General features: G+C 50.1%; 1 protein-coding gene across 4 annotated transcripts; it reads left to right on the forward strand.

Moving 5' to 3' along the window:
- The first annotated feature begins 2,659 nt into the window (after positions 1-2,659).
- Positions 2,660-21,722, forward strand: FZR1 (fizzy and cell division cycle 20 related 1). 4 transcript variants are annotated; one of them, XM_053291092.1, is made up of 14 exons: positions 2,660-2,811; positions 6,712-6,868; positions 7,531-7,656; positions 9,121-9,184; positions 9,732-9,859; positions 10,700-10,782; positions 12,802-12,985; positions 13,516-13,581; positions 14,266-14,368; positions 15,328-15,512; positions 15,834-16,067; positions 16,957-17,061; positions 17,558-17,650; positions 19,049-21,722. In XM_053291092.1, exons 2-14 carry the CDS (start codon positions 6,800-6,802, stop codon positions 19,088-19,090), a joined length of 1,482 nt encoding a protein of 493 aa, XP_053147067.1. In that variant the 5' UTR covers positions 2,660-2,811; positions 6,712-6,799; the 3' UTR covers positions 19,091-21,722. The 4 variants fall into 4 exon arrangements, with proteins under 4 accessions (XP_053147067.1, XP_053147068.1, XP_053147069.1 ...); XM_053291093.1 differs by having other exon boundaries at positions 2,714-2,862; XM_053291094.1 differs by lacking the exon at positions 2,660-2,811 and adding an exon at positions 3,652-3,786.

The raw sequence follows: 21,722 nt of genomic DNA on the forward strand, positions 1-21,722 counted from the left end.
CTATTAAAAATAAGCATGTACACTGCTCTGAGCTCCTCCAAGGAAAAGCAGGATATACATGTAATGGAATTTTCTCTGAGCTCCTTGGAGAAAAAGTTGTCTTTTAACGAAAGGCGGTATATAAATGCAAAAATAAATAAATAAAGTGGGATATGAATGTAATGCAATAAATAAATAAAAATTTCCCAGAGCAGCTCGGAGGAAAAACGGGATATAAATGTCATGAAATAAATAAATAAAATTTCTCCTGAGCTCCTTGGAGGAAAAGCGGGATATGAATGTAATGAAATAAATAAATATGGGTTGATGGGTTGGATGTGGGCCAATAAACTGAAATTGAATCCGGACAAGACGGAGGTAATGTTGGTCGGTAGAAGAGCCAATCGAGATGAGCTTCTACCGGTTCTGGATGGGGTTGCACTCCCCTTGAAGGAGCAAGTACACAGCCTGGGGGTATTACTGGACCCGGCTCTGCTTTTGGAAGCTCAGTGGAGGTGGTGGCCAGGGGTGCCTTTGCATGGCTTCAGCTAGTGCGCCAGCTGTGTCCCTTTCTCGAGAAGGCAGATCTGGCCATGGTTACCCATGCCTTAGTCACATCACGGCTGGATTACTGCAATGCTCTCTACGTGGGGCTGCCCTAGAAGACTATCCAGAAACTGTAGCTAGTGCGAAACGTGGCAGCTAGGGTTTTATCTGGAGCTGCCCAGTGGGAGCACATCACACCCATTCTGAAAGAGCTGCACTGGCTGCCAGTTTGTTTCCGGGTCCAGTTCAAGGTGCTGGTTTTGACCTTTAAAGCCCTTAACGGTTTGGGCCCAGGATACCTGAGGGACTGCCTGCTCCCAAGGGTTGCTGCCCGCTTGACGAGGTCATCTGAGGGGACTCTGCTCCGGGTGCCGACAATGAGGGAGTCTCAGTTGCTGTGCATGCAGGGCACGGCCTTCTCTGTGGCTGCCCCCAGACACTGGAATGCTCTCCCGGTGGCTATCCGCTCCTCCGTTTCCATCATGTCTTTTAGGAAGCATGTTAAATCCTGGCTTTTCACCCAGGCTTTTATATGATTGTCTCTGCTGCTGTTCTTTGTACTCTGTATTGCTTTTATGCTTTTGTTTTAAATGTTTAATCAGATTTGTTTTTATATTTTTAGTTTAATATTTTAATTGTGTCTTTTTTACAAACTTGTTTTTAAATTTTGCTCTAAACCGCCTTGTGATTGTTTTAATGAAAGGCGGTATATAAATTTAACAAACAAACAAACAAATAAATAAATAGAATTTTCACCTCGTGTACTTATTAACTTTCAATTGAATCGATTTTATCCACTTTTTTCCTCTCTCTCCCCCTTTGCTGTGGATTCCACTTTTCTTGCATTTTGACCAATACAAAACGCAGATAAGCAAAATACTGTGATGTGGTCCTTTTAATAAAAATAAACAATGATTAAATTAACTTTCCAGGCTGCACTCCTCCGGGAGTAAGCAAGCCCCTCCTTTTATTTATTTATTTATATTTACATTTATATCCCACTCTTCCTCCAAGGAGCCCAGAGCAGTGTACTACACACTTGAGTTTCTCTTTCACAACAACCCTGTGAAGTAGGTTAGGCTGAGAGAGAAGTGACTGGCCCAGATTCACCCAGCTAGTTCTATGGCTGAATGGGGATTTGAACTCGGTTCTCCCCGGTCCTAGTCCAGCACTCTAACCACTACACCACGCTGGCTCTTTCTGTGCCAACCTGTGTTGTCGCTTGTGCTGTCCATGATTCCTAGTTCCCCTTCCTTTTGGATTAGGGGAATCCAAATTCCTTTTTAATTAGGGATATTAAAAAGGAATTCCCTAATTAATATTATATGAATAGGAAAAGTGCTCTCACACCACCACCACCACTACTACTACTTCTTCTTCTAGGGATCCTGTTTGTTTTTGTTTTCTTGTTGTATGTAAACTGCTTGAAATTTTTGATTGAAATGTGGTCTATATTTTATTTAAATTATTTATTTAAGGTATTTTTTTTTATACCGCCGAAAACTTGCTTCTCTGTCTGGGCGGTTTGCAACAAAGGAAAGACGGAAAAAGTAAAACAGTAGTTAGGACAACAGAACAACAAAAAGTTAAAATGTTAAAACAATTTGAATTTTAAAAAATATTTTAAAACAGTCTGAAAAGAATATTTAATTAAATGGTAGTGGTAGTATCTCTTTTTTAAACACGCCTCACCACTGCATTTTGCTTCTGTGGCTGACATTTCTGTGGGGTTTTATTTGATTTTGCTTCTCTCCCCATTCTGCTTGTGTGAGTCGTGTTTCTATTCTATTTATTTATTTCTATTATCATTGTTTCCCTTCTAGCACGTGGCTCGTGTGTCCATTCTATCCCCCTCCCATTTTATTTCATTTCGGTTTTGCTTTTATTTATTTTTTATTTTTATTTTTGCTTGTGTGTGTGTTTTCCTCTCTTCCCCTTCTCTTTCTTTCTTTTTTTGCTTGTGTGGGTTTTTATTTTATTTTTATTTGGTTTTATTTCCCCCCCCCCCCCAGTTAAACGGGCTCCGCACAGCGCTACTAGGCCTGAGGCGGTTGCCAGGGCAACGGCCACGCTCTCTGAGCTCCCCCCCTCCCACCAGTCCTCGGTTGTATTGATTCGAACGGGGCGAATCAGAGAACGCGGAGGGAGGGGCGGCGGCCACTCCTCCCGTCATGCCCCGCGCGCCGGGCTGGGACGAGGAGTGGGCGGGGCCGGCGGAGGGAGGGCAGAGAGCAAGAGCGACGCCATATTGGACCGCTCTGGACGGAGGGAGGGTCGCCTTGACAGGTGAGCAGGAGGCGAAGCACCCCTGCCATGGAGGTCTCCCACTCCCTCCAGGTGAAGAGAGGGGTGGGATTCCTGGGAGGGGGAGATATCTTGGAGGAGTCCCTCTCCCAATTCGTGCAGTAGGGAGGGAGTTATGGGGAGGAATGCAATGGGGTGTTCATAGAATGGGTGGTGGGGGGAGGCTATGCTGTAATGGGGGGGGGTGTCAGCAAGGCATACCCACCCACCCCCTTCTCTGTAGCAAGGCTGATGGGATGCCTTGCCTGTCATGCACTGGGGTGCTCATTGGGGAGGAGCAGCCCCTCTGCAATTGAATGGGAGGGAGGTGCCCCCCCTTCTCCACCCCCAGCCTAGGGGTGGGGTGGGCCTCCCCGCCCTGCCCCGCCTCATTTCTTGCAAGGAGAGGGGAGAAGTGAACATGGGTCTTTTGTTTTAAATGCCACGGGGTTCTTGTGGTGGTGGTCATTGGGGGAGGGGGGAGAGCTAAGCTGCAGGGGGGGGGGGCGCGAGGAGAGTCAGGTGCCTCTGTTCCTCCTTCCCCCATGAAGGTGGGAGTCTGGGAGGAGTAGTGCCCACCCCGCACCCCACCATTGCCAGCAAAAAAATGGGGAGAGTGCACATAAAGGAGACCTCCGGCGTGTGTGTGGGTGGTGGGGTTTGGTTGGTCCTATTATTGGGATGCTGAAGGGCCAGGGTTGTGGGGAGCTCTTAAGCAGTGGGGTGAGGGAGGCGCCTCTTCCCAGGGTCTTCCTCCAGCCTGGATGGATGTCGCAGGTGGGCTTCACCACCTGTCCTGGCAGTAGTGCCCCCCCCCACTTCCTGCACCAAAGGAAATGGGGATTTTGTTATTGGAGGGAGCCGAACTGCGGCCCTGCGGGCAAGCCTGAACAGCAGTTGCGAGGCTGCGAGTGATGGAAGCACCCCGTCTCAGTGATCTCTCCCCCCAGCCCAGGTGAAAGTGGGGTGGCTCCTCGGGTGAGTGGAGTCCCCTACGTCTTGAATTGGAGGTGATGTAGACGTTCTCTGTTGTTCCACACAAGGGAAGGCCAGGTACTGCTGCACAGGGTTATGTTCCTGGGATGCTGATAAGGGATGGCTGCAATTGGAGGGGGAGAGGTGATGGTGGTGGCTCCTCCCTTTCGGGTAAGGTAACCAGGTGTGTGGATTGGGGGGACAGGGTTTTAAGGGGCATTTGGGGGACAGGGTTTTAAGGGGGTGATCTTGTGGCTTTATGCCTGCTGGGCTTTAGGGGGAGGGAATGCCATTATTATTATTTTTATTATTTTACATTTATATCCCGCTCTTCCTCCGAGGAGCCCAGAGCGGTGTACTACATACTTGAGTTTTTCTTTCAGAACAACCCTGTGAAGTAGGCTAGAGAGAGAAGTGACTGGCCCAGAGTCACCCAGCTAGTTTCATGGCTGAAGGGGGGATTTGAACTTGGGTCTCCCCGGTCCTAGTCCAGCACTCTAACCACTACACTACGCTGGCCATATAAGATGCTGGTAGGAAGGGGGGCAAGCCCAGTGTAGGTTATCCGAGGCTTCTGCTCTAAGGGTGGGGGATTTTTTTGGTGGGGAGAGAGCCCTTCATTAGGAGAGGTGGATTATTTTGCTGGCGGAGGGGAGTTCCTGTAAGGCTGTCATGTGAGGGCAGTTGGATTATATGGGTGCAGGTGAGTTGTGGGAGTTCTGAGCTCTGTTGTGGGGAGCCCTTAATTTGGAGACATGGCTGGGGGGTGGCTTATGGGGGACGTTGACTCTATGGTGGTGAAGGCGAGCTGTTGGTTGCTGGCTGGGTGGGGGCTTTGTGCCCCTGTATGGTGGAATTTCTAGCAACTGAGTAAGTTGGCAGTTATGGGATGAATCGCATAAGGAGGGTATCTTGGGTTATGAGGAGGCTGCTGCCCCTTATTGGGGAGAAGCTCATCTGTGTGGGGGGCTGTACCGAGAGGGATAATTGGAGGGCTGCATCGGTTGTGGGGCCATCTTATTTTTATGTATTTTTTTCCCCTATGTAAACCACTTTGAGAATTTTGTTGAAGAGCAGAATATAAATATTTGTAGTAGTCGCAGTATTGATTGTGGGTGGCTGCATTGCATTTGAGGCGACTTGTGAGGGGGTGTACAAGTAAGGCAGGCTGGGGAGAGCAAAGAGACTTTTTGAGCTGGGCGGGGGGACGGACTGTGTTTTAATGCTTACACTTCTGTGGGACCTTTTGCTAAATGAGGATGTTCTAGGTCCCCCCAAATAGCCTCTATTTGAAGCCAGATGACTAAGAAAGGATGTTAGAAGCGGTTTTACTTACAGCTGAAGATTGTAGGGGGCATTGTTAGAAGTGCCTGCCTGCTATGGGGAGTAAGTTATGGGGAGAGTTATTTGCTGTGGGTTGAAGTGCATTTAAAGGATACAGGCCTGTTTGGATGGGCAGTGGTCAGGGTGGTTGATTTTTTTTTTTAAGCAGTGCACAAGTTGGAGTAAGAATCTTGCAAAAGAGGGACTGGATATTGGTCTCTGACTTTCTGAACTGGGCTGCAATTGCTTTAATATGCACCCACTGAGTAGGAGAGCATGAAGAGGGCAACAGGTTTGTTAATTTTTATTTATTTATTGTTACATTTATATCCCACACTTCCTCCAAGGAGCCCAGAGTGATGTACATGGTTATTTTTATCCTCACAACAACCCTGTGAGATAGGTTAGGCTGAGAATTAAATGACTGGCCCAGAGTCACCCAGTGAGTTCCATGGCTGAATTGAGATTTGAACTCAGGTCTCCCCAGTCCTATTCCAGCACTCTAACAACTACACTGCACTGGTTCAGGGCTGTGTGTATGTTGTAGTTTTATAGGAATAATAATAATAATAAGAAGAAGAAGAAGAAGAAGGTGCCACAGAAATCACCATCAGCGAATTACAAAAAGCAACTTTACTGGAAACAGCTTATGTTCTACGACGATATTTATAATAATAACGATATTGATAATTGTTAACAGTTTGTTTTTTAAGATGTGTTTTAACTGGTGTTCATATTTATATTTCTGTTTTAATTGTTATTGGTTTTAATGGTTTCTATTTTTAATTGTAAACCGCCCTGAGCCATTTCGGAAGGGCAGTTTAAAAACTGAATAAATAAATAATAAAATTCAGCCATCCCAGGTCCTTGGGAAGGACTCGGTGTCTGGATAAAACAAACCAGTCAATAACACCTGTCTGACTGTGTAAAATAATAATAATAAAAACCAAAATCCCCCTTGCTATGAATCTCCTAGTTTTAATTTAAAAACAGCTAAGTTTCTAGCCCTCGTGATTTGGAGGATGTGCTTGAAATGTGTGGTGAAATTTTGGGAGCAACAAAATTGGAATAAGATTTCCAGGAGGTCAGGACTTTTGCACTCTGGTTCCTCCGTTATGCCTTGCGGCAACTAACAGAAGCAGAACAAATAACGTGATGTAAGAAGAAAAAAGTTGCCAATATTATACGGTCTGCAGAATCCATCTCTTCTTGGCCCAGTATTTTAATTCCAGCACAACCTCACTTGTATTTGTAGAGCTGGAAAACCTGTTCCCATTTTCTAGGCACCAGAGCGATGAAACTTCTGGGGTTTTCCAAGCACAAATCATCGCATGTGAAATTGAGATTTGCTCATTGCCTTAGTCTGATTCCTGTACCTCGTGGTTGAGAGCAGAAGACAATGATTCTCACCTGAGCCTTGAAGTCCACTTTGGGATTATCCACTTGAAGTCCACTTTGGGATTATCTTAATGAAAAGCAGTATATAAATCGAACAGATACATAACTAAGACAAGTTGTATGGAGAATGTTCTGTGTTTCCCCCTTGGTGAATTCCCCTGCTGCCTATAGTTAAGGCTTTCCCTGTTGGTCCCTCTCTTTCTGTAGCAAGCTGGTTGCACTCTGGGCTCCATGAACAAGCAGTCGTGAGGCTGTGATAAGAGACCTTGGCTTTCCTCCCCCCCGCCTCCCCACCATGGACCAAGACTACGAAAGGCGCCTCCTTCGCCAAATCAACATCCAAAATGAAAACATGATGCCTTGCGTAAGTCCTGGATAACTCTTGGCATCTTCTGCCCATCCTGCTATATGACATTAGTAATGAAAAATGGTACCACTTGCAGCACTGGTGTAGGGAGCGTGGGGGAGGCCTGTGTGCGCCCCCTGGCACCCAGCCCCATTGGTGGCATGTGCTGCATGTGCACCCCCCGCTCACCTGCGGCGGTGGGGGTGGTCAGTGAGTGGCACATGCCTCATGCCACCCACTTCACTTCCTGCCACCACTCAAAGCTATCTCTCCTCTCCACCACCTCCTCTTTCTTCCTCCTTGTCTGCCCATGTTGCTTGCAAGCGCTTCCTGCTTCTGCAGGAAGCGGTGGCATGCTGGCAGGAGGAGAGGGAAAGAGGAGGCGGACAGGGAGAAGGGAGGCAGCAGTGAGCGGGTGGAGTCAGGAGAGCAGCAGAGGCGGCTGGAGGGAGAGGCAGGGGCAGATGGGCACACCCGAATGCTGGTAGCTCTGCCCCTGCCTTGCAGAACAAATTATGCAGGAGAAGGGAAAGAGAGCTTCATTTTGTAGAGGTTGGGGAATCCGACTGCGGAACCTGGATTTCTTTCTTCGCGGCATCAGGCACAAGTAAAACCAATGTAGTGAAAATGGAGTGAGGAGCAAGGTCATTCCTTTCTTTCTTTTTTGACCCAAATGGCAGGTAGCAGACATGAGGAGAACTCTGACACCTTCCAACTCCCCCGTCTCTTCTCCTAGCAAACACGGCGACAGGTTCATCCCCTCCAGAGCAGGGGCAAACTGGAGTATCGGCTTCCACAGGATAAACGTGAGTGTTACAAGAAATGTCCCCGGGGCTTATGTCTGGGGAAACACAACTCCTTCACTACAGCGAGTACTTACATACTGCTTTTCAACAAAAAGTGCTCAGAGTGGTTTACATAGAAAAATAATAAAAAATTAAGAGAGTTCCCTGTCTCCAAAGGACTTGCAATCTCGAAAGAGACACAAAGGAGACACCCACTACAGCCCCTGTGAGGGGCATGATGCTGGGCTGAAGAGGGACAGTTGCTCTCCCCCTGCTAAATAGAAGAGAGTGGCCCCTTTGAAAGGAAGCTTGCTCAGTTAGCAGAGGTTGACAAAAAGCTTGGGAGTCGACCTGCTGATGGGATGCCTCTCAGTGTCCCTGTTGGTCATCACTCTCCTTAAGCAAGCACGGTGTGGGGGTAGCGTTAGGCTACTTGACTCTTCCCTGCTTTGGATTCGGGGTGCTTTAAAAGTCTTTAGCCCCAGGAGGGGATAAATGAAGCTGCCTCTTACTGAGTCAGACCCTTGGTCCATCTAGCTCAGTATTGTCTACACTGACTGGCAGCTGCTCTCCAGGCTGGAATCTTTCCCCGCCCTATCTGGAGACGCTGCTAGGGATTGCACCTGGGAGCTAGATGCTCTGCCTCTGAGCCGTGCCTCATCCAAGCAGCTGCTGTTCCATACTTGCCAACAGAAGCCACCCCAAGCCCAAGGGGGCCTGATTCCTCCCTGGATTCTTCTGGCTCTTGGGAAGAAGTTAATGGTACCTTAACACACATTTTGAAGTTGCTTTGAGGATCCGTTACTTTAAAAGTGGGTTATAAACCAAACAGATAAAATAAGTCTGTCCTGAAAGATGGTCCCTTGTATTTAAGAGAACGTCGTCTTCATCATTAACCCCACCGCCCATTGAGATCATCTGGAGAGGTTCATCTGCGGTTGCCGCCAGCTCATCCAGCAGCTACTCTGGGATGGGCCTTCTCTGTTGCTGCCCCGAGGCTTTGGAACGTGCTCCCTCCTGAAATTAGAGCCTCCCCAGCTCTGACAATTTTTTTAAAAAACCTTTAAAGACACATCTATTCACCCAGGCTTTTAATTAGATTCTAGTAGTTTTAACACTGTTTTAAAATGTTTTAATGTTTTGACTTTTTTTGCTGTTTATTTTAACTAATTCTTCTGTTCTCATTTATTTTGTTATGTTGTAAACTGCCCAGAGACATAAGTTTTGGGTGGTATAAACATGTTCAGATAGATAGATAGATAGATAAGAAAGATTGCATTTCTCCCCTTGGCAACCTGGAGCCTCAGAGGAGATCTGCAGCCTTGGCCAGGTTCTAAAATGTGCCCCCAAAATCTTCCGCTATGGGTTCCCGTGGCAGATGGAGGTGCTCTTCCTTGGCAGCATGGTTGATGAGGAAGGAATTCTTTGAACTTCGGGAGTCCTGAAAATAGTTGGGTTAGCGTTCATCTCTCTACCCCTCTCCAGGAAAACGAAAAGTCTCCGAGTCAGAACAGAAAAGCAAAAGATGCCACCTCAGACAATGGCAAAGGTAGGCAGCGGCTCCTGTGTTTCTGTAATCCCTTGTGGTGAATCCTGGCTGGGCTGCAGGTGGGCAATCCCTTGCCAGCCTCTGGCATCTGAGCTCCTCGCTCGGTTTGATGGGTGCCCTCTTGGAGAGCACTCACCTGGCCTTTATCCTCTAGAGCAGGGCTGCTCAACTTCGGCCCTCCTGCAGATGTTGGCCTACAACTCCCATAATCCCTGGCTATTGGCCACTGTGGCTGGGGATTGTGGGAGTTGTAGTCCAAAAACATCTGGGGGGCGTAAGTTGAGCAGGCCTGCTCTAGAGCAAGGATTCTCAACATTGGGTCCCCAGATGTTATTGGACTTCAACTCCCATGATCCCCAACCAAAGGCTGCTGGGGCTGAGGATTATGGGAATGGGAAGTCCAATAACGTCTGGGGACCCAACATGGAGGATCCGTGCTCTATAGGATACCTTAGCAGGGTCTCTGACATCGTAGGACCAGTCTTCTCCAGACACCTTGTCGAGGTGCCTTCAAGTTTCCCTGCTCTTCCCCCCCTTGCCTGCATAGACGGCCTTGCGTATTCGGCTCTGCTGAAGAATGAGCTCTTGGGAGCCGGGATCGAGAAGGTGCAGGACCCCCAGACAGAGGACAGGCGGCTACAGCCCTCCACACCCGAAAAGAAGAGCCTTTTCACGGTAAGGCAGGCAAGTGAGGAGGTTGTGGGTCTGGACTTGGGGCCTAGCTGTCAGTGGCAGCTTTCTAGCACAGAATCTCCTCTCCTGTCCAGTCCTCCGTGGAAGGAAGGCTTGCAGGCGACAGGGTGTGTATGTGGGAGGAGGACACTAAAGTGGCACAACTCTCTGGAGGAGGGGGCAAGTTACTCTCCCACTTCCTCTCCAAGTAGGGCCGTGCCTCTCAAAGGAGGTAGGCTTGATCATCTGCCCTGGGAAGAGACCACACTCGGGAGCAGGGCTAGTTGTGGGAGGAGAGCTGGTCTGGTGGGAGCAAGCAGGAATGGTCCCCTTGGCTGAGCAGGGTCGGCACTGGAATGGGAGACTTGATGTGTGAGCACTGCAAGATATTCCCCTCGGGATGGAGCCGCTCTGGGAAGAGCAGAAGGTTCCAAGTTCCCTCCCTGGCATCATCTCCAAGAGAGGGCTGAGAGAGATTCCTGCCTGCAACCTTGGAGAAGCCACTGCCAGTCTGTGAAGACAATACTGAGCTAGATAGACCAATGGTCTGACTCGGTATAAGGCAGCTTCCTATGTTCCAGCCCTCCCTGCTCTGCCACACTGTCCACGTGCCTACTGCTAGGCTGGTTGGTCTTCCCCCAGGTGGAAGTTCTTTAGCATCCTGGTTTTATAAAAAAAAACAACAACCCCATTTTGCCTTCTGTGGCCCAGCTTGATGGGCACCCCAACATCTAGCATGCTTTTCTGTTGATGCTTTTTAACCCATAGCCCCTTGACACTCTGGCGGGGTTGCTGGTTGATCCTCCGTTAATTCTCCCCCCCCCCTCTCTCTTCTTTGTCCAGTATTCCCTCACCACAAAACGCTCCAGTCCGGATGATGGCAACGAGGTCTCTCCGTATTCTCTCTCCCCCGTTAGCAACAAAAGGTCGGTGACCCCTTTAGGGTTCGGGGGGACTTGTTCTGTTGGTGGTGTTGTAGGATATGGGGAAGGTTGGAGCAGAAAGAGACCCCCTCGAAGGGTGCACTTGAGTCCCCTCCCCACATTGCTGTGCCCTCCTCTGCCTCCCTGCAGTTGGGTTAGATCTGGTTCACACCTGTCAGAGATCTAATGGTGCCACTTCAGGCCACAATTGCGGGGGGGGGGGGGTGCCATTGCCTGCTAGCTGGGGAAAAAGGCCTCCTCTTAAAATAGTTGCCCTCTTCTGTTAGCAGGAGGAGTGCTGCTGTCCCTCTTTGGCGTAGCGTAGCACCTTCTTCCTGTGGCTGTTGCCTCCCTTGTGTTGCTTCTTAGATCAGCGATGTCCACTATTTTTTGAGGCCACTTGGGCAAAAAGCCCTTCATGCGAGAGCCGTTTCCCACTGTGCTGACCTCTGTACAGTACTGTGCTTTTCTCAGTGCCAGGAGGGCCCTTTGAGAGAGAGCCCTGCACCATCTCTTTGGAGCTCCGTGCACGCCTTCCAAGATGGTGAAGGGGCTCGAGCGGACTCCGTTTCCCTTCTTAAGGAGTTCCCCAGCACTGAGTGGAACACAGTGAGGACAGTCTTCTCCATGTGGTACCCGAGGGGCTGTGCAAAGTATTCAACTTTGACCAAAGCGTTGTGTTGTCCGGATAAGCAATTGGTCAGGGAGCCTCACTTAGGGCTGAAGGTGGGCTGCCCCTGGACCCTGGGTCTTGGAGTGAAGAGCGCTGTCTTAGACTGAGAGCCCTTTGGGGACTGGAAGCCAGTTTCAGGTCCTCTTGTGGGATATTGTAGAACCGGAGACAGTGCAGAAGTGGGCAACCCAGAGGGTCAGGGGCCTGGAGCACCTTCCTTATGAGGTCAGGCTACAGCATCTGGGGCTCTTTCGTTTGGAAAAGAGGTGACTGCAGGGGAGATATGATCAAGGTGTATAAAGTTATGCATGGAGAAGAGAGAGAGAGTGGACAGAGAAAATTTTCTCTCCCGCTCTCTCAACACTAGAACCAGAGGTAAGCCCATGAAACGGAAGGCCGGGAAATTTAGGACCGACAAGAGGAAGTACTTTTTCACACAGTGTATAACTATCTTTGCCATGGGATGTGGTGAGGGCCACCATCTTGGATGGCTTTAAAAGGGGCTTAGACAAATTCATGGAGGACAAGTCTATCAATGGCTACTAGTCTGAGGGCTATAGGCCACCTCCAGCTTCAGGGGCACGATGACTCTCAATACCAGTTGCAGGGGAGCAACAGCAGGCGAGAGGGCATGCACATACCCCTTGCCTGTGGGATTCCTAGAGGCGTCTGGTGGGCCACTGTGGGAAACAGGATGCTGGACTAGATAGGCCTTGGGCCTGATTCAGCAGGGATGTTCTATGAATCATTCCTGCTTAACTGGGCAAAGGGGCACCTTTTAAAAATAGTGGCTCCCTCCTATTTATCAGAGGGAGAGCAACCATCCCTGTTCAGATGCATAGCATCTTCTCAGCTATTTATTTAGGGTAATTTCCTTTTTTAAAAACAATTTTTATTGTGAGCCCCTTTGGAACAGGGAATTGTGTTTTCATTCACCTGACCATCTAAACCGCTTTGTGAAGTTTTATGTTGAAAAGTGGTGTGTGAATATTCTCAATACTGTAGTGAACATTTCCAGATCTGAATGCTTCCTCCCCCATAATAATACACACATCACTCTCTGCAAATAGGCAGCTACCGGAGCAGCTCTTTACCAGCTGTGCTCGTTCTGCCTGAACCCAGGAGACAGTGGCTTGTGCCAGCCACCAGTTGGTTTATCATCCAGGATTGGTAGCCAGGATCTGGTCAACCGTGGCTCAGCATGACATCTGAACTAGTGCTGGTACACTTTGGCCCTTGAATGCTTAAAGTATTTTTTGTCTTCTTTGTATCTGTGGAAAGGTGGAAGTGTTTCATCCGAGCTCTGGGTGCTTGTTAGGGATAACAGCGTCTGGTTTTTGCGTCTCCAGCCAGAAGCTGCTAAGATCCCCTCGAAAGCCCACAAGGAAGATCTCCAAAATTCCGTTTAAAGTTCTGGACGCTCCAGAGCTGCAGGATGACTTCTACTTGAACCTGGTGGACTGGTCTTCCCTCAACGTCCTCAGCGTCGGCCTGGGGACATGCGTCTACCTCTGGAGTGCCTGTACGAGCCAGGTGAGGACAGCAATGGTCTTTGCTCCTGCAGCCAAGCAGTGGCAGGTCTTGGTCACTTTCCTTAGCAGCATCTCTAGGATGTACCCAGTTGCCTGGGTTTGTTAACAAATCATATAACTTATTAGCTAATAATGCCTGCTTCAGAGCAGGCACAGTTCTTTCCCACTGAAAATCATTCTTGAGTGTAAGTATGAACAGTTTTCTTCCACTTTGAATTCAGAATAAACCTGTTACGTTTGGAAGATCTTGGCCGTTTGTGTTGATTGCTACACTTCCTTTTAAGCTGCCATGCAAGAGGTTGCTGGGGGGCTTCTGAATTAAAACCGGGCACCAGTGGGCCCTCTAACAGGGATTACCAGATGTTGTTGACTACAACTCCCAGCATCCTCAACTGCAGTGTCCTTTGGCTGGGGATTATGGGAATTGTAGTCAACAACATCTGGGAATTCCTGTTAGAGGGAACACTGCCAAGCACCCCTTCTTAGTGCTGGCCTTAGTGCTGACTTTTGCTTCTCTCACCCCCTTTCTAGGTAACCCGGTTGTGTGACCTGTCGGTGGAAGGCGATTCCGTAACGTCCGTGGGATGGTCAGAGCGGGTCAGTATACTACTGTTGCAGAATGGGGCTGAGAATCCTGGGCGAAGCCCTAACCATTGAACCAGTTGTCTCTCTAGCAAGAGTGTAGTCAGGGTGGTGTGTGTGTGTGCGCATGCGTCCGGTAATTTTGCCTGAGTGCAGAAAAGATGTAGTGCCAGCCTTAGAATTAAGCTTCCTTTTAAAATTTTGTTTAAACTTAACTATTGTTTGGTTTTTTTAAATTGCATTGTGTCATGGTTGTGTTGCTACTTATCTCTTAGTTTGTAGACTATTTTTGAAATCTAATGTGAAAAACAGCCTGTAAACATGCTTCAGTGAAATGAATATAAATAGCAAAGAGTAAAAATACGGTTAGTGGTGGTCTGAAACACCTTACATCATGGATTCTCAATCTTGAGTCCCCAGATGATGCTAGACTACAACTCCCATCATGCTCGAGTACAGTGGTGGTGGTGGACGTTGGGAGTTGTTGTCCAACATCTGAGGACCAAAGTTTGAGAACCTCTGGCTCAACTACTCACTGGTGGTGCAGCCCCCCAGAATGTTTTTAGAACCGGGATGGTGCTGTTTTCAGAGGTTCCCTCCCTTCTGTGAAGGACCATGAAATTCAAGGATGTGCCTAGGTTCTCCGGACCTTGTGGTGTCTCACTGGTGAACTCTGCTTTGCATTGCCTCTCTGCGTAGGGAAATTTGGTGGCAGTCGGGACCCACAAGGGCTTTGTACAGATCTGGGATGCCGCAGCAGGGAAGAAGCTCTCCATGTTGGAAGGTCACACGGCTAGAGTGGGTAAGACAAGCCGGGCAAGACCAGCAAATGAAACGTTGTGCTGGGAATCATTGAATCCAGTGACCACTGCAATGTAAATGGCAGCCCTGAACAGTTTGGGACCCGGATAACCCGTAGCTTGCCTTGAGGCTTACAAAATAAGAATACGGTGAATATTTATATACCGCTTTTCAACCAAAGTTCCCAAAGCAGTTTAAAGGTAAAGTTGTGCTGTTGAGTTGGTGTCGACTCCTAGCGCCCACAGAGCCCTGTGGTTGTCTTTGGTAGAAGACAGGAGGGGTTGACCATTGCCATCTCTCATGCAGTATGAAATGATGCTTTTCAGTGTCTTCCTGTATCACTGCTGCCCGATATAGGTGTTTCCCATAGTCTGGGAAACATACCAGTGGGGATTCGAACCAGCAACCTCTTGCTTCCTAGGCAAGTTCCTTCCCCGCTGCACCATTAGGTGGCTCAAAGTGATTTACATAGATGTAAATAAACAAATATAAGGGCTTCCTGTCCCCAAGGGGTTCATAATCTAGAACAGGCCTGCTCAACTCCGGCCCTCCTGCAGATGTTGGCCTACAACTCCCATAATTCCCGGCTATTGGCTGCTATGGCTAGGGATTATGGGAGTTGTAGTCCAAAAACAGCTGGGGGGGGGCAAAGTTGAGCAGGCCTGATCTAGAACAAACAAAATGTTGCTAAAGCCCAGATGTTTCTCTCCACGAAACCTGCAAGTTGCAGACAGTGTTCTCTCCGGCAGCCTTCCTCTCAGCAACGAGCTGGTAAGGTTGGTGAACATCCCTGTGACCTCACAGCAGCTCCACCAATGGCGGCGAGCTGGAGCAGGCCCCCAGAAGAAACGGGCAGCCCTTCTGCTAACAGGAGGGCTGTTGGTTTTGCTTTTCTCTTCTCCCCCTGCCCCCGGGCAGGTACACCAGAGTGCTCACTTCTGTCCTTGTTCACCGTTGCAGGTGCTCTGGCCTGGAACGCTGACCAGCTTTCTTCCGGCAGCCGGGACAGGATGATCCTCCAGCGGGACATCCGGACCCCTCCCTTGCAGTCCGAGCGGCGCCTCCAGGGCCACAGGCAGGAGGTGTGTGGCCTGAAATGGTCCACCGACCACCAGCTCCTAGCGTCTGGCGGCAACGACAACAAGGTATGGAGGCAGGGATGAGGCCCAGCCCTGTGTGCCGCCTTCAGCATAACCTGGAAATGCTCTGTGTGTGTGTGTGTGTGTGTGTGTGTGTGTGTGTGTGTGTGTGGTGTTGACTTTTTTTCATTTTCAAGTGCTGTTAGTATTGCAGTGCAGAATGCAAGTCGCAACAACAAGATTATTTTCTTGGTTCAAAAGTCCTGATTGGGGGGGGGGGCACTTGGTTTGGAAGGGGGCCATTTGCTGGACCGGCCTCCCCTTGGTGCTGCTGCAGAGACCATCCAGTCAGGGGATCACAGGCCTGTCTCTTCCTTCCCTTCCCAGCTTCTCGTCTGGAACCACTCCAGCCTGAGCCCCGTCCAGCAGTACACGGAGCACCTCGCGGCCGTCAAAGCCATCGCCTGGTCCCCCCACCAGCACGGGTTGCTGGCCTCGGGCGGAGGCACCGCCGACCGCTGCATCCGCTTCTGGAACACGTTGACCGGGCAGCCTTTGCAGTGCATCGACACCGGGTCACAAGTCTGCAACCTCGCCTGGTCGAAGCATGCCAACGAGCTGGTAAGCCTGGGAGCTGTCGGCCAGTTGGGCTGCCCCCTGCAGCGGAGGAATGGGAGAGTGGCCCCCGTTTGGGGCCTCTTCTGATCAGAGAGCCCATGAGATGGGGCAGGCCCCTACGGAGGGAAGCTGGACTCAAAGCCCCACTTGACAGGGCAGCCTGGGGCCAGTTGATGCCCCTCAGCCTATTCTCCCTTGCAGGGTGGTTGTGAGGATAACATAGGTGGCTGGAATAACCATATATACAGCCCTGATCCCCTTGAAGGAATGAAAGCAAGTGGGCACACCTGGAGAGTTCCCGTGTGTCTCGAAGATCATTGAATCATTACTGTAACCCTGTAAGGGAGCTGCACTGCCTCCCCCTGCCTCCTTATTCACATATTTCAACAAACAAAAGTGACTCTTCAGGCACATAGGAAGCCGCCATATACTGAGTCAGGCCCTCAGTCCATCTAGCTCAGGATTGTCAACCCAGACTGGCAGCGGCTTCTCCAGGTTGCAGGAAGGAGTCTCTCTCAGCCCTCTCTTGGAGATGCTGCCAGGCAGGGAACTTGGAAGCTTCTGCTCTCCCCAGAGCGGCTCCGTCCCCTGAGGGGAATATCTCTTTGGGTGACTTGAAACTGAAACCGGGACTTGCAGAGCATCCTGTGCGTGCCACTTTTAAAATCTCAACTACTTCTTCTTGAGGTGGCAATACAGAGGGTGGCCTCCCGGGCCATCTTCTCCCGCTGCAACCATGGACTGTGGCAAGCCCCCTTTCCACCCCTTTGCTTCTGAAAGGGGGCCTGGGGATACCTGTCAAAGGCCTGAGCCCTGCCCCGGGCACTCCGCGGCCACGTGCCAGCCTTCCTGCTTCCCCCATGGCCTGAAAGGACCTCTCCTCCTCCTGCAGGTGAGCACTCACGGCTACTCTCAGAACCAGATCCTCGTCTGGAAATACCCGTCCCTGACTCAAGTGGCCAAGCTAACCGGGCATTCGTACAGAGTCCTCTACCTGGTGAGTGTCACGTCCCAACCCCTTGCAGCTTTGGTATCCAGTGAAGACCGACCCCTCTCTTCCCCCCCGCCTGCCCCCAATCAACCCATGGGGGGACCCTGTTTTTGGAAGAATGGCTCTCAACATCTGGGCAAGTGCCATGTGCCATTGGATGCAGAATGGGTTTCTCCCCCCACCCCGCCCTGCCCTTGATGCAGAAGAATTGGAATAACTTGCCACCTCTTTAGCGAAGGACTCGCTACCACAGTGAATGGACTGGGGTCTAATTCAGCTCCATGTACCACCCCCGCCAAACCCTCTTCCTGTTCTCTAAGGTTCTGTCTGAGGCGTTCTCTTAACAGGCGCCGAAAGTATACAAATCCTCTGTCTGTTTGTGGTTTTTTGGTGAAAATATCACCAAATCTATGATCCCCTGGCCTTGCCACAACATTCAGGAAATCCTCTCTCTGTCACTCTCTCACATCCTTCCTCCTTGCCTTCTCCTCCCCACCTTTAGGCTATGTCGCCTGACGGAGAGGCCATCGTCACGGGTGCTGGGGACGAAACGCTGAGGTTTTGGAACGTCTTCAGCAAAACCCGCTCCACCAAGGTAAAAACCACCAGGCTTTGGGTTGAGCTGCTGTTACCCCACCACTTCCCACCCATCCCCAATCACTTGCCAGGATGACCTTGAAGAACGGCTAGTGTGCTGTGAGAAGCTTGCCCTGAGATTCGTGGGAGGTCGTGAGCATTCCTCCTTCTGCCATGCCACCTTAAGAACATAGGAAACTTGTCATGTACTGAGTCAGACCACTGGTCTATCTAGCTCAGTATTGTTTGCACAGACTGGCAGCGGCTTCTCCAAGGTTGCAGGCAGGAATCTCTCTCAGCCCTATCTTGGAGATGCTGCCAGGGAGGGAACTTGGAGCCTTCTGCTCTTCCCAGAGCGACTCCATCCCCTAAGGCAGGGTTTCTTAACCTTGGGCCCCTAGATGTTGGACTACAACTCCCATCATCCGCAGACATGGCCTTTGTGGCTGAAGATCATGGGAGTTGTAGTCCAACAACATCTGGGCGGCCCAAGGTTAAGAAACCCTGCCCTAAGGAGAATATCTGACAGTGCTCACACTTCCAGTCTCCCTTTCATATGCAACCAGGGCAGGCTTAGCTAAGGGGACAAGTCATGCTTGCGACCACCAGACCAGCTCTCCTCTCTCAAGAGCTCCACCTGGAGTGAGGAATTCTGTGCCTCTTGGGGACGTGAAGGAATAACCCTCACTGTGCTTGTTGAAATTGCCTGCTCCCAGGGAGGATAGCTACTGCACCTCTGTGCTTGTGTCCTTTCAAATCTTAGTCTGATGGGGTCCCCCTGAGGTCCTCTAGTCCATCCCGCTGCTCAGTACAGGAATCTGCTTCAGCACCCCTGATAGCTAGTTTAGATGGTTCTGCTGATTCCTCCTAATGTCTAACCCAAACCTGCTTTCCCCTTTGGGGGTTCAAGACAAGCCGTGGAGAACAGGTTGCACGGGTTCCCTTTTTCAAATTCAGCGGATCAGGCATGTAGGTCTGCTTGCCTCCTGCAGGAACTGAAAGCCCTGCTTGACTGCATAACTAGGTAATGTTTTAAAAACTAGGAGTGAGTTTCTAGTCCCTGTTGATGCAAACGCGTGCTTGAAAGCGTGTGAGCCAATTCCTGGCAAGGTATCTGGCGCCTGAGACTGGACTGAGCTTCGCGGGGCCTCTCTCTGCCCCATCAAGCTGCAGGGATGTGTAATGCACTGGCTGGCAGTGACTCTGCAATGTTTCAGGCAGGGGTCCCTCCCAGCCCTACCTGGAGATGCTTCCAGGGATTGAACCTGGGACCTTCTGCATGCAAGTGCCACTGAGCTATGGAGACCTCCCCAAATCTAGTTTTCTGCGTGCAGAACTTGATGCTTGGCTTGGTTTAAAATACAGCCAGTGGGAATGTGGGTCCTAATAGTCTGTTGTCGTCTCTTTTAAATCCTAGGAGTCCGTGTCAGTGCTTAACCTCTTCACCAGGATACGGTAAAACCCACCAAGAGACTGTGTCTGGGGGTCCGGGAGAGAACCACTAACTGGCATGCATGGAAACTGGAGGCATTCGTCTTGTGGGGGAAACGGGGCGGCGGGGGGTGGGGGGGAGAATGATATGTCAATCTGTTCAGAGGGTGTCGGAGATGCTTATTAAATACCTGGAGTATGACAGCTATTGGATGTTATTTAGGGAAGGGAGGCGGGTGGGACGGAATGTTCCTTCTCTTGTCCGTTAGGGAGGGTGCAAGCAGGGGAGGGCTTTAAAGGGTGTGTGTGTGTGTGTGTGAGAGAGAGAGAGAGAGAGAGAGAGAGGGTGGGGAGCGGGGAATGTGTGTGTGCAAGTAAACTGGCCCATTCAATACAGAGTCAGATTTTTTTCAGTCAGAGCAGGTTAGAAGAGAACCTTGTATGCACTGTAGAGATTGTGTCCCCAGATGCTGTTGGACTAAGACTCCTATGATCTCCTGCCATTGTGGGGATGATGGGATTTGTAGTCCAACCACATCAGAGAACCCACAGTAGAGAACCCCCGTTGCAGAGGATAAGCCAGATTTGATTGATTGAAGAGAGTGACGAGAGCGGGAGCTGCTTTCTCCTGGAGATTAGAATTCCCAGAGCCTGGAACGGCCGTGGATCTTCCTTTTGCCTTGCAGTGGCGAGTTCTTTGCTCTCTCTAGGGCTACCAAAACGGGTTTCCCAGAGTGCTGGGTCCTTTCGGCCCTGTTGTGGAGGATGGGGAGGCAAGAAATGGTGTGTCCTGAAAGACAGGCCAACCTGAGGCTTCCTCCTTCTCCTTCAGCATGTTTAGGATTAAGTCTCACTGATTTGACAGAACTTGCTTCCAAGTAAACAAGCTCCCCCAAAATGTGAATATGGTCAACTGTTCAAGCTGTGTCTTGAAACCTTGGCTGAAACTCGGAGACAAGGACTGAATGTTTGGCAGTCTTGGGAGTAATTTCGGAGTGTGCAGGAGGCCTCTTCTGAAGATGGTGATCCAGAGTTGGCTTACATGGGACATCCCGATCTCCAGCTGGACTGCCAGCTCTGAATCTTGGGTTCATTCGCTTCTCCATCCAGCCTCGGATCCAGATTCATGTCATAGTCGGCAAACCGTGGTTCTCCGTTACGTAATGATCAGGCACACTCTGGTTTGCTCTAACCCATGGTTTGTCTCCAGAGGAGAGTTGGCTCTTCGCGGTTCTGGTTTGCAGGCAAACTTTGACCTGGGCAAGCCTCCAGTTTGGAACCTTTCAGCAAACAGGAAGGGGATTGGAAGGGGAGGAAGGAGGACATGCCCTTGAGCTTTGGACCGGATGGCCAGGCCGTAGTTGGGATGTTGGCAGCCGAGTGTCTTTCATGTGTTCGGAAAGGTCTTCAGGAGGCTCCCTTCAGTTGTTCGCAAATGATTTGTATGACCTTGCAGCTTCAATCCGGGGTGTGTGTGTGTGTGTGTGTGTGTGTGTGTGTGTGTGTGTAAGTAAGGGGTGAAAATGCTCTTTGGGATTGTGGTTGTGTGTTTTTTTTAGAGCTGTTGTGGAACTGGGGTCTGTCTGTGTGTCTCTCTCCAAAGCACTTGTGTTGTGTCTGCTTTTGAAGACAACCCGTCCCGGAGCCCATCCGTATCCTCTGTTCTACGTGCCAACAACTGCCCACCTGTATACTTTTATTTTATTTTGGTTTTGGTTTCTTGCCACATCTTTGCTTTGTGGTGCATTTTGGGAGAGCCGTGTGTGCGTGTCCATCTGTCCGTTCACAAGGGAAGTACCCCTTTTGTCCTTTGTGTCTAACATGCAGAGACGTGACCACCTAGTTCCATTGGGCTAGCTGAGGGTGAGGGCAATACCGTGTGTTTTGAGTGCATTGGCAGAAGTGCTCAGGTGGGAAGCTATACCTGGCAGAACGATCCCATGTACACAAAGAGGGGAGTGTGGCCCAGACAGAACCGAGAGAAGTTATTTGGGTCCCGCTTGGAAAACCATGTGGGCAGTGCTTTCGCTGCCAGTTGGGCAGCTTACGAGGCCAGAAACCACCGCAGGGGTACAGATTCTTCTTAAGATGAGCACCCCTCTGCGGTGCTCCTGGCCAGCATCCTATGGAGACCTCCCTCTTCTTGACCTCACCGCTGTGACCTCTGAGCCCAAGGATGGCACTGTCAGGAGTCCGTGTCCCTGCAGGAGGAAGCAGCTGAAGCCCCCTTCCTGCCATATGTGGGGCAGTTACTGTGGATGAGGCTGGATAAAGGGGCTGACCACCGTCTCTTGAGAAGCACCTTCTGTGTGTATGTGTGTGTGTTGTCCGTCTTCAAGTGTGGGTGGCTGCTTAAGAGGTGATATTTCTGCAGCACGTTGGCCTGCATTTTTTTTTTTTAATCATGATTAAGGGGGGGGTGGGGAAATAGGGGAAAACATACAAGTTTGTATCCTCGGTATGTGTTGCTTTCTGGCCAGAGTTTATGGAGAAACTGAAGAATATTTGAAATCTGGTATCTGTTTTCCCCCTCCTTTCTTTTGGCATTATGATGATGATGTTCAGTGCCTTGCCGGAAGCCGGCAGGGTCCCGGGAACCCTTGTTACTTGATATGTAAAGCTAAATGTATCTGGCATTAAAACAATGTATGAGTTCCGGC

The sequence above is a fragment of the Hemicordylus capensis genome, chromosome 2, assembly GCF_027244095.1.
Source record: "Hemicordylus capensis ecotype Gifberg chromosome 2, rHemCap1.1.pri, whole genome shotgun sequence".
In the NCBI taxonomy this organism is placed as follows: Eukaryota; Metazoa; Chordata; class Lepidosauria; order Squamata; family Cordylidae; genus Hemicordylus; species Hemicordylus capensis.

Coding starts and splice junctions, on each gene's coding strand:
- FZR1 (XM_053291092.1), top strand. CDS start 6,800: ATGGACCAAGACTACGAAAGGCGCCTCCTTCGCCAAATCAACATCCAA. Junction 9,185..9,731: donor CACCTCAGACAATGGCAAAG/GTAGGCAGCGGC, acceptor TTGCCTGCATAG/ACGGCCTTGCGTATTCGGCT. Junction 13,582..14,265: donor CCGTGGGATGGTCAGAGCGG/GTCAGTATACTA, acceptor CTCTCTGCGTAG/GGAAATTTGGTGGCAGTCGG.